This window comes from Chelonoidis abingdonii, chromosome 2 (assembly GCF_003597395.2).
Source record: "Chelonoidis abingdonii isolate Lonesome George chromosome 2, CheloAbing_2.0, whole genome shotgun sequence".
Classification (NCBI taxonomy): Eukaryota; Metazoa; Chordata; order Testudines; family Testudinidae; genus Chelonoidis; species Chelonoidis abingdonii.
In genome coordinates, this window is record NC_133770.1 from 63,339,834 (window position 1) to 63,357,287 (window position 17,454).

The 17,454-nt window shown below is 43.8% G+C and overlaps 1 protein-coding gene across 2 annotated transcripts in view; it reads left to right on the forward strand.

The window, feature by feature from the left end:
• DNAH11 (dynein axonemal heavy chain 11) overlaps positions 1 to 17,454 on the forward strand; it is a 308,320-nt gene that overhangs the window by 289,592 nt on the left and 1,274 nt on the right. For both annotated transcript variants that reach the window (XM_075062396.1, XM_032783410.2), the window contains 6 exons: positions 1,171 to 1,290; positions 5,176 to 5,418; positions 11,353 to 11,535; positions 11,613 to 11,728; positions 12,313 to 12,425; positions 14,290 to 14,430. In XM_075062396.1, the coding sequence (XP_074918497.1) occupies positions 1,171 to 1,290; positions 5,176 to 5,418; positions 11,353 to 11,535; positions 11,613 to 11,728; positions 12,313 to 12,425; positions 14,290 to 14,430 (916 nt within the window). The remainder of the gene's footprint in view (positions 1 to 1,170; positions 1,291 to 5,175; positions 5,419 to 11,352; positions 11,536 to 11,612; positions 11,729 to 12,312; positions 12,426 to 14,289; positions 14,431 to 17,454) is intronic.

Below are 17,454 nucleotides of genomic sequence, written 5' to 3' on the forward strand. Positions count from 1 at the left end.
TTTAATTGCAAGTTTATTCTTTTTTATTCTGAACCAAAAGTTGTTAATATTCTTCTTAGAAATATGCTATTCACCCTTTCCTGAGATAGTATGTAGCATAGTTTATTACATTCTGGTGACTTCTTTCTCTTTTTCATTCAGTTCAAACCAGTTTAAAAGGAGAGTGCAATAAGACTTTCACTTATTCAAATCCAAATAAACTTGTAGCAAGCACACTGGAATAGCTGTAGCTATTTTACTTGTTCGGTTCTGTCATATCATGCAACATACAAAGCCTATAATTAAGTTTTTATTTGAACTATTAGGAGGCAAATACTGCCCCTGAGGGTGTAAAGGTTTCTGTCTGGAAAGGCTTCATCACAAACTGACATATCAAGGATAGCAAAGAGAGGCTTTGAATCTTGCTAAGCCAAATTTTTTAAAAAAGAGACAGTGGTTTCTTGAGTGAAATATGCTACTATCATTAATCAGAAGCTGAAGGTATGGCACTATGACCATAACCGCAATTAACATAACCCTCAAGCAATTTGGTAGTGATGGCATAAATATTAATTCCATTCTTACTGAAATTCTTGAATGCATCCCAAATTCAAATAATCTAGACTTTCTCTTCCTCAGCATTTTCTAGAGAGAAGATATAAAAAACTACAATCAGATAAAGGTTTTTGTTTTCCCCCTTAAAACAGACATAGTAGTTAGTAGGTTTCCTTCCAGTTGCTCATAAGGACTATGATTTCAAAGGTCTGGATAGGGAAATACATATATTCATCAATGAGTTATGTTCTCTTACCTCATGTAGTGTTATTAAAATGTACTCTGCTCCTTAAAAGATTTTTATAAGGGCTAGGATAAAAATCATGACTTGTGGCTCAATTGATATTGGTTTACACAATTAGTGATTTTTAACTGTAACCCTGATATTTTTTAATCAGATATTTATATACACACATATAACTGGAATTTAAAAAAAACAACACACTCTGCAGTATGGTTCTTTTCTAAATACAAAATAATGAGAGCATCTAATGAATGCAACTTCTCAGGAAAGTTTTTTGATTTTCTTCTGTTCTGATGAAGCATTTTTCATGCATTATTATTCTGTGTGACTTTGGTTTGTCCTTTGGAATGCTGAGTTGTTTGTTTAATTATGCATTCCATTATCTTCGGTAGGTTCCGTGGGAAGATTTGCGTTATCTCTTCGGTGAGATTATGTATGGTGGACACATCACTGATGACTGGGACCGCAAGCTGTGTCATATGTATTTAGAGGAATTCATGAGCCCAGCTATGGTAATTTTTTATATATACCTAAAGAGCTCTACTTTTTAAATATTACAATAAATAAAATATTTTATATTTAGTTTTAATACATTAAACATCATGATGAATATTTCTTCAATGATCTGATTTGCTAAGAGCTGAAGCATTTTGAGGTGACACTCAGCCCCGCCCCATCCATACAAAAATCTTGTATATCTGTCTTGGAATAAATGATCCAATTTGTAATAAGTGCAGTACTTCATCACACAAAAAAATCGTCTGCAAGGCTTTTGTAACTTGGTATATTGCTTACTTAAGTGCTTTTGCAAATACTTATAGTTTAGCAACATGTATTAAGTGTTTTGTAACAGTACTATATAGTGTACAGAGTGGCCAACTGAACTGCATTCTGAACAGTGTATTTAGGTAACAGGTTTTCCTATTAAAAATTACTCCCTCTTTGATGCACTCATGCTTTGAAAACTCTTGGTGGGGTAGAAAAGCTGCACAATTGAAAGATACTTCAGTGATAGCACTACCAAGTGACACACGTACCAGACACCCAAGAAACTACACTTACTTGTCTTATATTTTCTTTTCTTGCCATGAAAAACATCAGAGAAGAATGGCTTTCCCTCCTTTTCTGGTGTTTTCAGAATATGAGAAGCAATAATAGAACGCTTCTCCCTTTCTGCCACTCCTACTGAATTTCTGACTTTTAGCTGCAGCTATAGCAAACCCCTCCACACCACCACCACTACCACCAGATTATGTAACACAATGTATTTTCATCTTAGAAATCTGGACTTGGACCGCATTGTCCATCCGTCCAACATGCAAAATTTCCAAAAATGTTTCTAAAACCACAGCTTCTGCGTTATAAGCACAGTTAGTTGTTTGAGTGTTGTGACAGAACATAAAGCATGAAAAATCCTGGATTTACCTAACTTTCTTTCTACAAATCCCAGTGACTGGGTTGGTATTACTTTACTCTAAATTTCTCTGGCTGCTTCTCTTAAGTTTATTGACTACTCAAAGAGTGCCGAAACGACTATACTGAAAAGAGTGGTGAACAAATGTTTAAAATAGCCTTTACACTTTTATTATTTTGCCTTGGCCAAACAGCTTATGGGTGGGGGGGCAGGGGAGAATTAACATGTAAGCCTTGAGCAGATCATTTCTAGAGCTTGGATAACTTTGGGGAAATGCACTTTTCACCCTTGGCACTGCAGTTGAAGTCTGCCTTGAAGGTTCTAAGTGAAATGAGTGTGCTTGTGTCTCCTCAATCCCTAATGAGCAGGTTTTCATATGTCAAAAAGCCACACTCAGTTTAATACAATTGGTAGTCACTGTTCAGAAGAAGATGCTGGAGTTAGTTACCATGGAGATGGAAGGATAAACACTACTGTACTTCTGACCTCTGCAGAGGCTGATTTCTCCAAATGACAGCTGAGGTCATGGGGTTAGTGTGAGAAGCTCATTCCGCTGTTCCTGCTCTATGTCTAGCCTATGGATAAGTAAAGAATTACTGTTTCCAGCCTAGGCAGTCCATTAACCTTCACAAGCCTGAACTTTCATTCAAATAATTGTAAAATAAATATAGGTGGTGAAACCTGAGGAGAATCACTGGTATTTGTATGCCCTTTGGAAAGTTTAGGTACCCAACCCTGAGTACAGATCCACTGATGTTTTAAATAATGAGATGATACATTTTCAAGCTTTTGCTCTAATAGGGCAGTGTTACTCCCCTAAATTACCAGAGGAAACAGGAACTCTCTTATTGACTGGCAGCCAAATAAACACAAACAGATGTGGCAACAAATAGATTTAATCAGTGTGGGTGTCTCTTTATGTTTAGCTAGAAAAGTAACTTGTCTTTACTTATTGGCACTCCTGGTGAATTCATTAGCTGCAAATCTAATCAATAAGGCAGGATGGCGTGAGTGTTGTACTGAGATTTTGCCTGATGTTGTATGTGGTGGTTGGCATGTGGCCACAGACAAAGAAGCAATGGGTTCCCACTATAAACCACAGCTTGCAGTGTCCTGTTATGCATATGAATCTGGAAAAAATACAGTTAGACCTATTTTAAGTACCCACCAAAGGACAGGTCTTCACTACCAGCCAGATCGGCGAGTAGAGATCGATCCATTGGGGATCGATTTATTGTGTCTCATCTAGACGCAGATAAGTCGATCCCCAAACGCACTCCCCGTTGACTCCGGAACTCCAGCTCGCAAGAGGTGGAAGCAGAGTTGATGGGGGAGCAGCAGTGGTCGACTCGTCGCCATCCTCTCAGGCAGGTAAGTTGACCTAAGATGCGCTGACTTCAGCTATGCTATTTGCGTAGCTGAAGTTGCTTACCTTAGGTCGATCATGCCCCCTCCCCTCCACTGTAGACCAGGGCAAAAAGAGACTAGACAATATAGACTAACTAAGAGAGTAGCCTTTAACTGAAGGTAGAATAGAATTTTACTGGAAATTTAGGGCTATTTTAAAGTGGTACCTTGAGTTAGGGTTGCCAAGTTTCCGACTGCAGAAAACCGCATACCCTTTCACTGCCCCTGCCCCACCCCTTCTCTGAGGCCCCGCCCCCCATGCACTCTATCCCTCCCCCACTGCATGCTCCCCCCCACCCTCTCTTACTCACTCATTTTCACCAGGCTGGGCAGGGGGTTGGGTTGCGGCAGGGGGTGAGGGCTCTGACTGGGGGTGCAGGCTCTGGAGTGAGGCCAGAAATGAGGGGTTTGGATTGTAGGAGGGAACTCCAGGCTTAGGGAGAGGCATATGGTGTGGGAGGCAGTATAGGCTCTGGGTTGGGGGTGAAGGCTCTGAGGTGGTGCTGAGGGGTTCAGAGTGAGGGAGGGGGTGCAGGCTCTGGAATGGAGTTTAGGTGTGGAAGGGGGCCCACAGCTGGGGTTGGGGTGTGGCAGGGGGTGTGGGGTGTGGGAGGGGGCTCAGGGCTGGAGCAGGGGGTTGGGGTGTGGGAGGCGTGTGGGCTCTGGGAGGTGCTTACTTCAAGCGGCTCCCTGAAATAGCTGGCATTTCCCTCCAGCTCCTAGGCAGGGGTATGGCCAGGTGACTCTTTACGCTGCCTCTTTCCGCAGGTGCTGCTCCCACAGCTCCTATTGGCCGCAATTCCCGGAGGCAGCACAGGGACAGAACACAGAGCCCCCCACAACCATGCCTCCACCTAGGAGGGGAGCTTGGGGTGGCAAGCTATATGGACCTGTGGTGCCCATGCTCCAGGAATATTCAGGGCCTGGGGGCCCAGCTCCACCAATGTTCAGGGCCGAGTCTCTCTCCCTGCTCCGCCTGTTGCCCCTGCATGCCTCCCTGGGAGCTTCTCCAGTCCCCGCCTGCCTCCCCCAGGTGATTTAAAAGGGCTTGGGGGCCCCTGGCTGCCGTCACCATCACTAGCAGTGCAGTGGGGCTAAGGCAGTTTCCTGTCCATCCTTGCTCTGCGCTACTCCCAGAGGTGCCCGGCACATCCCTGCAGCCCCGGGGTGTGTGTGTGTGTGCGTTACAATGCACTGCCCCTGCCCTGAGCACCGACTCCACAGCTCACATTTGCCGGAAACTACAGCCAATGGGAGCTGGAGGGCAGTGCCTGTGAGCAGTGGTGCGTGGAGACCTCACGGCCCCCCCACCTAGGAGCTGCTGCCAGAGGAGTGTGCCGGTCACTTTTGGGAGCTGCTTGAGGTAAGTGCTTCACCCTCTGCTGCACCCCAATCCTCTGCCCCAGCCCAGAGCCCAATCCCTCAATCTTCCCGCACCCAAACTCCCTCCCAGAGCCCAAACCCTCTCCTGCACCCAAACTCCCTCTAACAGGCTTCCAGTGAACTTAATTCCTGGCACAATGGATTTTTTTTTTTTTAAGAACTGACAGTAACATTATTCATTCTCTTTTTGAAGCTTGAAGGAGAACTTGCATTGGCACCAGGTTTCCTAGCACCCCCAAATTTGGATTATGCTGGATACCATAAGTACGTAGATGAAATGCTTCCAGCTGAAAGCCCAGTGTTATATGGACTCCATCCCAATGCTGAAATAGAATTCTTGACAATGAAATCAGAGAATCTTTTCAAAACTCTTTTGGAAATGCAGCCCAGGAATTTACTTGTAGGAGAGGAATCAGGACAGTCTCCAGAGGAAAAGGTAAGGTGGTGTTTTTTCTTAATCATGTTTCCCATAAGAATGCTTCTCATAGTACTAGGGGATGCCACTAAAAACAGAGCATTTATCGTATCACATTATTTCACTGAGATAGTTAACTTCTGATGATGGGAAATTTACCCAGTTTACCAAGATAAGCTCAGCTATTATAAATAACAACAAGAGGTCACATTTAAACTTAGTGTAACTTAGGGTCGCATCAGGGATGAATTTGGGCCTCTAAATAAAATAAGAGAAATGTTTAATTTTTAATGGAAACCACTGATGCCATTTGCCCTTTGAATGAAAGGTGGGGTGCCAATGAATAAATCTATCTATGTTTATCTTTTTTTAAAAAAAGAGCAAAGAAACACTGACTTAGAAAAACATAATGTTCAGATTTGTCTGATTCTGGTTTTCTTCCCCTTTCGTTCCATTTTCTATAAATTGTCACTTAGGAAGCAGGTAACATTTTACCTTGACAGCTACTTCAATTTTTACTTTAAGTGCCTGGTACTGATGTGGTTAAGATCAGGCTTCAATTCCCAGCTCTGAAACAGAGTTCTCATGTGGTTCTGAGCAAATCATTTAGGGGAAGATTTTCTGCTGTGTCCAGCTTCCACTGAGTGCAGCCAAGTGGGGGAATGTCAGGAAGCCACTTATGGGCCCCTGATTTTTCTGCCATAGCAATAGTCCCTTAGGGCCTCTATGCCAGCTGGGGATAGCAAGAGCACAGTATGCTTCAGCCAATCCCCCTTTCCCACAGTTCCGTGGAGATGCAGCAAGAAGGTCTAAGCTTGCTGGCGACTCTCCCTCATAAGGGGTATCCCTAGCAGGGGACTTGCAGGAGGCTTCTGCTCTCTTTGGGCCACCTAAGTGGTGTGATAGAGCAGATGTGGGAAGGGAATCTGCCCCTCAAACTTTCTGGGCCTCAGATCTCCATACGTGCAACATATATTTAATAATGGGATTGCCATTCTGAAGGGATAAACCCTTAAATCCTTAACAGGCAATTAGATACTGCAATAATGGGGGCCATATAAGCACTTAGACAGAGAAAGTTCTTGGTGCTATATGTGCTGATACATTATGCAGTTCTATTTAGTATCAGGAATAACCCAGATATTTTCATACAGCCAAAATTGCTCCCACTAGAAATAAAATGACTAGTTTTAGGCATGGCTGCAAAGCAGCATGGAGTAGTAACAGAGTACATGCAGAAAGGAGTGAGATGGGCAAGACACATAAACAAGTAATGACAAAGGTGCACCCCAGTATTTTAACTTCTTGGCATTAAGAATCAGGGTTTCACAATGTCTACACTACGGGATTATTCCGATTTTACAGAAACCGATTTTTGGAAACATTGTATAACGTCGAGTGCACGCGGCCACACTAAGCACATTAATTTGGCGGTGTGCGTCCATGTACCGAGGCTAGTGTCAATTTCCAGAGCGTTGCACTGTGGGTAGCTATCCCATAGTTCCCGCAGTCTCCCCCACCCATTGGAATTCTGGGTTGAGATTCCAGTGCATGATGGGGCAAAAACAATGTCGCGGGTGATTTTGAGTAAATGTCATCACTCAATCCTCCCTCCATGAAAGCAACAGCAGACAGTTATTTCACGCCCTTTTCCCTGGATTGCCCAGGCAGACGCCATAGCACAGCAGCCATGGAGTCTGTTCAGCCTTTTTTCACTGTCACCGTATGTCTACTGGATGTTGCTAACAGACGCGGTACTGCAGTGCTACACAGCAGCATGCCCTTGCCTTTTACAAGTTAGCAAAGATAGTTACCAGGTCTACTGTACCGTCTGCTGCTTTGCAAGCTGACAATGACAGTTACCAGTTATATTGTACCATCTGCTGCTGTCATGGGTGCTCCTGACCGGCCTCGGTGAGGTCAGCCGGGGGCGTATGGACAAAAACGGGAATGAGTCACCAGGTCATTCCCTTCTTTAAGTTTTATCTAAAGGGAAAGTCAGTCCTGCCTAGACTATCTGGCAAGCCTACTAAAGAACCAGAGAGGCAAACGGATGCTCTGGGTCAGAGCCCCAGACATCCCGCAGAAATGATGAGCTGCATGCCATTCTAGGGGGCCCCTGTAACAACCCCACCCATTACTTCCCTCTTCCCCCATCTCTCCTAGGCTACTGTGGCAGTTATCCCCCCATTTGTGTGATGAAGTAATAAAGAATGCATGAATTTGAAACAACACTGACTTATTGCCTCTGCAAGCAGAGATCAAAGGGGGGAGGGGAGGGCAGCCTCCAGCTGCTATAATATTCCAGGCAGGACTGAATCTCCATTAGACAAAACTTAAAGAAGAGAATGACCTGGGAGTCATTCCCATTTTTGCCCAGGCACCCCCGGCCGACCTCACCGAGGCCAGCCAGGAGCACTCACGGGACGACAATGACGGATACCAGTCGTACTGTACTGTCTGCTGTCCGCAAGGGAAGGGAAGGGGATGCTGCTGTGTAGCTCTGCAGCATCACATCTGCCAGCAGCATCCAGTAGACATATGGTGACATTGAAAAAAGGCGAGAGAGGATTTTTTCCCTTTGCTTTCGCGAAGGGGGAGGGGGGGTGACGACATATACCCTGAACCACCCGCAACAATGTTTTTGACCCTTCAGGCTTTGGGAGCTCAGCCAAGAATTCAAATGGTTTTCGGAGAGTGTGGGAACTGTGGAATAGTACAGTCATCCGTCGCCCCTCCCTCCATGAGCATCCATTTCATTCTTTGGCTTTCTGGTACACTTGTCTCAGTTCCTTAAGTTTCAGCACTGTGTTGAGTCCCTACTGTGGCCTCTGTCTATCATAGCGTTGGAGATTTTTTCCAAATGTTTTGGCATTTCATCTATTGGAACGGAGATCAGATTCAGTATCTCCCGGTGCCCAGAGTTCTGTGATTCCTGGTAAAGTAGCAGACTATTTAGAGGCCAAAGCAGAGGTGGGCAAACATTTTGGCCTTAGGGCCACTTCTGGGTATGGAAATTGTATGGTAGGCCATGAATGCTCACGAAATTGGGGGTTGGGGCATCGGAGGGGGTGAGGGCTCTGGGGTGGGGCCAGGAATGAATTCAGGGTGTGGAAGGGAGCTCTGGGCTGGGGCATAGGGTTGGGGCATGGGAGGAAGTCAGGGGTGCAGGCTCCAGGCGGTGCTTACCTCAAGCAGCTCCTGGAAGCAGCAGCATGTCCCCAGTCCGGCTCTTACATTGATGCACAGCCAGGCAGCTTTGTGCACTGCCTTGTCTGCAGGCACTGCCCCTGCAGTTCCCATTGGCCATGGTTCCCAACCAATAGGAGCTGAACAGCTGGTGCTTGGGACGGGGGCAGCATGCGGCGACCCCTGGCTGCCCCTATGTGTAGGAGCAGAGGGGGGACATGCTGCTGCTGCTTCTGGAAGCTGTGCAGAGTGGGTCAAGCCCCCAACCCTGCTGCCCGGCAGGAGCTCGAGGCCTGGATTAAAAGGTCTGATGGGCCAGATGCGGCCCCTGGGCTGTAGTTTGCCCACCCCAGCCTAGAGTATACATAATGAGCTGTTGGCCACTAGATCCTTGTGGACTGTTGTCCATATCACATAAGGCTACCTCACAAGTGGATCTGTTGTTGGAAAGCTCAGCTGTGAAGCCAAGGACTGAACTGGTATGGGAAGTCCCGATTTCAAATCTCAAAAGGTCCCTTATAAAACCAGCTTTCAAATATGTCATTTTAGTATTATAAATTGCATTTAGTCTAGAAATTGGGGAGGGAAAAAATGTGAAGCCAGGTTTTGTATTACATTTGCTTGTTTAAGATGTAGAAGACAAAATGTCTGATCAGATTGTAACGTACGTGTGTGTGTGTGTGTGTGTGTGCGCGCGCGCGCATACATACCAATGTGTGTTCATGCGCACACTCTCCCCCCGCCCATGCTAATAGATGTAGAGTGCTCACATTTATAAGTGTTCCAGTTTCATCAAGAAAGAAGATCTGTCATCATCTTCTCCAGAGGGGAACGTGGTACTTAAAGCTCAGCCCAATGCATTTTGAAATGACTAAGTTGTTAAAGCTGAAATGGCATTTCCTGATTTTGACTATAGAGGACTTATGTTCCTTTGATTTCCAGTCTGCATTCATACTATTACCATACTCAAAATCTAATTTCCATAAGGAAAAAGCAGATGATTAACTCAGCCAAATTTGGATGGCATTGTTGATCCCTATAAAGATACAGTAGAATGATGGAGTGGGGATTTATTTGGCAATAAAAAAAAATCTTTCCCCATTACTGCTTAGCTTCCTGAATTCCTGACAACTAGCAAACTACTGTTAATGAAAGCAACTTGACTATGATTGTTTTAATGAGTTTGGTGCACACCATTTTTCATAATTAACTTAAAATATGAGACTCTGTTCTGTGAAGGCAGCTTGTGTCATGTCTGTTCAGGTCATGACCATTACCTAGTTGCATACAAATTATAGGGAACATTTGTGAGAACTACGTAATCTTGTATTTGTACTTTCCTATGCAATTCCTTCTTGTGTTTCTCTCCCACATAAAAAAGCTGAAGGAGAAAACTTAGCTAGAAATCGCTGTACCCAAGCTGCTCCAGAGATCCGTTGCATGTTCCCCTCTGAGGGGGGACCAGTGAGACTATGATCAGAGCTGGATCAAGACAATTTGGTACCATAGGCACACCACAACATGACTCCTCCAGGGCTCCCTGTGGCCCTGCCCGATGTTGGAAGTCTTAGTGGTGGGAGCATCCCTCCCACTCCAGAGAGGCAGGGGCAGCAGTATGGGGCTCATTCTTTCCCCCAGAATTGGCAGCAGGGCTCCCCTTCCCTGGGAACAGCAGGTGTCCTTTCTAAGGCATGCATGGCATCAATGGGAGGCATCACTTACCCCATCTATGTGGGGCATCTACTGGAGTGGGTGCACCGGCTGCACTCTTCCCTCTCATGCCAGAGACACATCCCCTGCTCTAGTCATGTTTGAAGAAGGCAAGGCAAGCAGGCAGAGTGAGTTAACACCCTTTGAGATGCCTGAGGCAACCCTCATTTTTCAGGGCTATTGTGTCAGGCACTATAGCCAAAGGCAAATATTGCAGCTTTGGTTACACCCGAGTTATGTTTTCAAGCTTGTCTTTGCCGCTCTAAGGGCTACAAACATACATATATATTTTAGTGAAACATGAGGTTCTGATGTAGTTGACTCAAGACCCAGGTTGGGCCTATCTGACTAAAGCCAGCCCTGAATATGGGGTGATCTGGGGCATGGTCTTTAAAGCTGAAGTGCCAGGAGACTATACCTCTCAAGTCGTGTGGATCTCTGCCACCGTTACATGTCTTCCACCCTCTCCCTGTGCTTCCCCCCCACCCCCCACGGACTGGGGAATATGTCTTATCAACTGATTGCCATCTGTCCACTGTAACTCTGTCTGTCCTGTCCCTTACTTCCCTGCTTTTCTGTGGCCACACACCCTCTCCCATGCTGCCAATAGGCCATGGAGATTTTGCAGAGAGGAATGCAACAGTTATGCATAGAGGGGTGAGACTGCTCCCTACATCATCTTTTTCCCAGAGGGTTGCACCCTGTGTGGTTGTTCCAGGTTTGCTCCTATCTCACCACACAGCATGGGGCTCTAGGGTCTAGTCTTGCAAAATACAGGAGGTTGAACTGGAGTCAGGTGCTTTTAGTGTACAAGTCCTTATTTAGTCAATGAGGAATGATCTGCACTCTTGTCTGATTCCAGAGCTGGGCAATGAAAAATCAGTATTAGATTGTCAGCTGTTTGAGGCAGGGAGTGTTTGTCTTGCACACTGTCTAGCACATGTGGGGCCATCAGGCACCACGGTAATACAAATAATCTTGGTCTTGTATGTTTAAACATGTGTGAATCTCCAATGCAGCAATTTCTGATCACTCTGTCTGTATTGATGTGATAAGGTTAAGAATGTCCTGGATGATATTCTGGAGAAACTTCCTGAAGAGTTTAACATGACAGAAATCATGCAGAAGGCCGCTGTTCGGAACCCCTATGTCCTTGTTTGTTTCCAAGAGTGTGAGAGAATGAACCTCCTTATTCGGGCAATACACAGATCACTTAAACAACTAGACCTTAGTTTGAAGGTAAGAAAAGTGAATTTCTTTTACTAAAGAATAACAAGTCTGAATTCTTTGATGCCAAGTATACTTATTCTTCACAGGGGGAGCTGACGTTTTCTCCTGACATGGAAGCACAGCAGTCAGCATTGCTTTATGATAGTGTGCCAGATGCATGGACCAGGCTGGCTTATCCATCCACCTATGGCCTTGCACAATGGTAAGTATGCTTCAGCACCTTACCAAATAACGTAACTCGTGTTGTTTAATTACCATGGATAATAGTCGCATGGCTCTTTCTTATGTATATAAAAATCTGTCGTTTTAATTCAATTCACTCTAGAGACCAAATGAATATTGCTGGAATACTAATCTTTAAATTGTTTCTAAACTTTTCCTTCTATGCTTTCTGCAAAATTGGAATTATACAGTGCAACCAATAGGGCCTGTCATTTTCAAAAGGAATAATGTCACTGCAGCCCCGTGACAGAGTAATTGGACAATGTTCCTAATCGCAGATCCACTAGCCTCACTCCCTCAACCCTTTTCATGCTGGGCTCCTTGCACTACTGTCTTTGTGCTTGTCCAGATTCAGAAAAGAGCTAATACCCTACCCTTGGGCTCTTATATTACTACACCAACCTTTTGACTGCTTCAGCCCCATGCTTTCTTCCCACAGAGGCAATGCAGAGCTCAGCTGGTACACAGCGTCTCTATACTTCATTGAGTTTCATCCTAATGAAACTGTCACTGTTGTCCACATGACTATGTCGGCATTGAGGTAGTTGCTGCTTCTTGTTTCAGGATTAATGACCTCCTCATGCGGTGTCGAGAACTTGATACCTGGACACAAGATCTTGTGCTCCCTGCAGTGGTGTGGCTTTCTGGATTCTTTAACCCTCAGTCTTTTTTGACTGGTGAGTAGTAATGGCTAACAACATTTGAAGGAACAGAGTCATATAGTTTCAACCCCAAATTGTAGGTTGAAACAGTTTTTACAAACAGGTTTTATTTTTAATCTAATCTAAACATGCCTTTAAGGTGTTAGCAGTGTTTCATGATGCAATATTATGCTACTGCAGGAGAATGGATGACTGAAATTGACTAGAAACAGACTGATTTATTTTCAATATTCAAGTTGAAAAGACAGACAAATTAAGATGTTAAAAATGTTCACTTTTAACAATCTAATGTGTTCTAGAAATGCACGATATCATGTTTGTTATTCTTGACTCTGCCCTTTAAAAAATGTGTTGGCAACCTTGTTTAGTACATCCAGGGCCTTTACTACCTATGGGAGCTACTACCCATGTGCTCCAATCCTATATAGAGTACTTCTTACTCATGCAAGTAGTCCCTATGACTCAGTGGGATTAATGGCATGAGTAATAGTTTGCACAATCAGGCATCTGGAAATAGTTTTTTTCCCTCCATCATAAGTCTTCAGTCTCCAAATCATCATGTTAAAGTCTGGAGGTGAGAAAAGGAAAGAGATGCTGAGTTAATTTTTTGTGCTTGATTAAAGAAAAGAGAAGTCTTAGACTTAGTTTGCTGATGTAACCATTGCTTTTCCATTCAGTATTCTTTAACCTAAATGTGTTAATGCACCACTGTTTCACTCCTTCTGTTCTTAACTTGTAAAATATTTTAATAGTGTAAAAGAAGTGAGAAAAAGTCTGGCATTCTTCCCAGTATATGTACTGCTACAGTACGGGATAAAAATCTTCAGCAGTGTATTAATCTGCTCCCTAAGGCCTTGTCTATACTACAGGGAAAGATCAATCTAAGTTACGCAACTTCATGATGTAGCTGAAGTTGGTGTACTTAGATCTACTTACCGTAGAGTTCACGCTACGCTATGTCGATGGGAGACAGTCTCCTGTCGACTACCCACTAGACCTGCTAAATCGACCGCTGCACATCGATCCCCTGGTAAGTGTAGACAAGCCCTTAGTCTTCATGTTTATAACCCACATAACATGATTTCAGAATCTAAAGCAACTACCTAGGTCTCTAGAAGCCATTGTCAAGCTTCAGCAGCTTTTCATTCTACCCATTAGTTTCTAAAACCAAATTCCTCTCAGGGACTTGCCACCCCACCAGTCTCAAGTCTCTGACTGCTGGTGTCTCAAAATATTTAATTCTGCAGAATCCCAAGCCCTGTCGGTGGACAGTTGGTGATCCACAGGCTGTAGTTTGGAAATCAGTGCAATAATGGGGGTTACACAATGAAGAGAGACTTGTAAATATGCTTTAATTCAAATTCTCAGTAGCCAGTAAAGGCATTCAACTAGCCATTCACATTAGACCACAGATTCCTAGAGCATAGCCTTGAGGCTTATACAAACACACACCCCTTTCTCTCTCAGCCCGTTGATTCAGTTTGCTGTCAGGTATCATGATTTTCATCAGAGCCAGTCAATATTACCCCTTAGTCATCCAACTCACTGAGTGACACAATCAATGAATATGTAGCTCCTGCAGTATTGCTAGCCTGGATTACAAATCAGAGAGCAGGCACCTATTTTTGTGCTCAAATGAATATGTATTTTGTTCTGTTGCAAGAGAGCTGACTGGATGGGGTGTTTGGTTTGTTTTTCATTTCTTAAAAGTTCAAAAGCAATTTATACAACTAATTTCTTGCAAACAACTGCCAGAGAGTCCCAACTGTGTAGCTTTAGGCTCTAACAAGCCTGGGCAGGGTGCTCGGGGAGCAGTTGTGGCATTAAAATTATTGTCTATGGTGAACTGCTCAGAGTAATCCATTGGCTTTTTTTAAAGCTATTATACAGTGCACGGCCCGCAAGAATGACTGGCCTTTGGATAAGATGTGTCTGACTGTAGATGTTACCAAAAAGATCAGAGAAGATTATGGCCACCCACCTAGGGAAGGAGCATATATTTGCGGTCTTTATATGGAAGGTAAGATGTCTGTTTAAATTTCTTGATATCATCCGCCTCATAATGACTGATGTTTGTTTGAATTTTTCTGCATTCCTCATGCATACACTCTGCTATTCTAAAGTGGATTACTTTCACTACATGGAGTTAGAGCTAAGTTCACTGGTGAGTTTGGGACTGATGATGGCTTTAGTTAGTCCTTAATTTGTTTAGACCAGGATTCATACATTCAGACATGGCCAGTGTCTCTACTTAATAAACTTACAATACATTAACTATGTGGTGGAGCTGCTACTCTGTTGTTATACAGTCAGGTTTAATGCTTTGTTAAAGACTCCAAGGCACTTACTTGGATTGTCTTGAAATTTGCAGTGCTTCAAGGAGGTGCAGAGTAGCATTAACAGGGCAAATTTGCTGTCATTTCAGCAAAGGGTTTCTGAGATATGGCTCTCCTAAAAATTAACTGTTTGCAAAATAACCTGGTACTTCTAACATAGTTCTGCGCTCAAGTTTGGGCAAAAAGATCAGTCACTGTTATCCTCCCCAAAATGACCTCAACCACCTGGAATTTCTCTCAGTAAATTCCATTGGGGGAAGTAATATTGAAAAAGTTATCAGGGTAAAGTCTGAATCTTTAGGTTGGCATGAGCTAAACTGACTTGCCTAAAAGCATGAAATATGTATAGGCAGGAAGAATAGGAATCTTCTGAAATTAGGTTTTCAGGCCATTAACCACAGTAACTACACTGCTTAATGTGTCATGCCTTGGTCATTGAACCTGAGCTGCACCTGTGCACTCCATGTTTGAACCCTACCTTAACAGCTTTCAGAGAACATGGGCTGTGCCTGCTGGTTGTACTTGCATTCTGCAGGGGCTCATTTTGGAAGTTTTGCCCTGAGAGCAGAACTTATAGTGAGATTTTTAAGTGCTGTAAAATCAACGTTCAGACTCTTTCACTTTAGAAATGTTGCCAAGAAATGAGCCTTGTTTAACAGACAATGATAGAAGATTGTATCAGCCAGTTATGGTAATGGAATCATGTTTCCTGCACAATGGAACTGAGCGTGATCAAAGGAAAGCAAGTCATTGGGTCAAGGGGTTCCTGATACACATGAGCTGCTCATAACACTTTGAGGTTCTGATTTTTTTGGTGCAGAGCTAGGGAATACTTTCCTAAGCTGCTTCTCGCAGTGGGGACATGGTTCCAGGATCACTGCCCCTGATGCTTCTAGAATGGAAGTGGGATCAAAGCATTTAGCAAAGGTTTCTGCTCTTCCCTCATCGTATTGAGAGCAGGCATACAATGCAGAAATGGGGGTGAGGAGCTGGGACTAGGCATGTTCAGTGCAGTTCATTAAGATGAATGAAGTAGTTCACATCTATCTGCAACATGGAAGGCTGAGAGAGATGTGGAAGACCCTCTTCCTCATGCACCAGAGCCCAAATCTAGATTTCTGCATCTCTACTTAGGAGCTGGTACATGTGTTCCTTCTAGCCCCGCAAACGGGTGAGAGGGGCTTGAAGCTGCAGGTGTTAAAACAGTGCAGGGAAGAATGAGGTGGAAAGAATAGGGTTGTGTTGTACCGTGAGGGATTCAGCGCAGTCCTTTCCTTACTCTATGCTAGACCCTTTAGCCTGAGGATCCTGTGTATAGGCAGGAGGGGGAAATGTGGTGTGCTGGACAAGGAGATGATGCAGAGGTGGTGAAATGACTAACAAACATGCAGTCAGTACATTCTAGGGCACATGAGGATGCTGAGAAATTAATCCAAAATGTTATTGTCTTTGTTTTGGAATATTTAATAACAGTTAAGTTTGCCTTGTGCCCTTTCAAAATGTTAACTTCACCTGCACTCAGTGCAATACAAGCTTCTGAATCCCAGGAAATACAAAGTTATGGTACATGCCATTCAAGCAATACTACCTTAACCTGTGGGTGATGTCCCAGCACACATATTAGATGTTAGAGGAGTAGAGAGGTTATCTAACTTTGCATTTGGCACTGGAATAGTGTCCACTAGTCAATAAAGATTTGATAAATTGGAGAGGGTACAAAGAAGAGCTATGAGAATGATTAGAAAACATGCCTGACAGCATTGACTCGAGGTGCTCACTCTATTTAATAACGACCGTTAAGGGGTGACTTGATCAGTCTATAAATATTTAATAATGGACTCTTCAACCTAGCAGAGAAAGCTGTAACATGATCCAATGAATGACAGCTGAAGCTAGACAAATTCAGAAAGAAATAAGGTAAATTTTTACCTGAGAGAGTAATTTACCCTTGATACATTCCAATGTTTATGTTCTCCATCACTGTCCACTTTAACATTGGCTTTAACAATTGTTTTGGGCCAGTTCTGTGTTGTACAGGAGGTCTAGACTATACAGATTAGGTAATTACAATAGTCCCTTCTGGCCTTGCAATCTGGAAACAGAACAGTGTATTCATACAGTCTAACCCCTTCTCTTTACTCAAGCAAAACTGATTTATATCAGCTGCAGCAAACAGGTGCTACCTACCCACTCCCTGGACTACACTCAACCTAATTCATACAAGCCATCCTAGACTTGGATAATGTTCCAACCCTCTAAGTCTTAGAGATCCTGGTGATGTATTCCACCACAATTGACACCCTACAGAACTCAACATCTGAAAGGGTACAAAGCACCACAGGGCAACTTTAACTTTGTGGTCATACACACTCAAGCCTACTGTAGCTCTTAACTGTGTGCAGATCTGAGAGATGCAAATATTTGTTTCCTATAACATACACTAGGCTAAAAGGTCAGTACAAGATGAGCTTTCCTTTGTAAGTCTAATCATTGGTTTATCCTGTCTTGTGGTATATCCAACATCAGTATGGCTTATCAAAATAACGCTCTCCTCAATTTCCTTATAAACCTTACATCAGGGTTCATGAACAGTCAGTCTCCACCCCAAACCCCGCTTCACCTCCAGCATTTATAAGGGGGAGTGGGTGTATTCAGAGGCTTGCTCTGTGAAAGGAGTCACCAGTACAAAAGTTTGAGAAACACTGCCT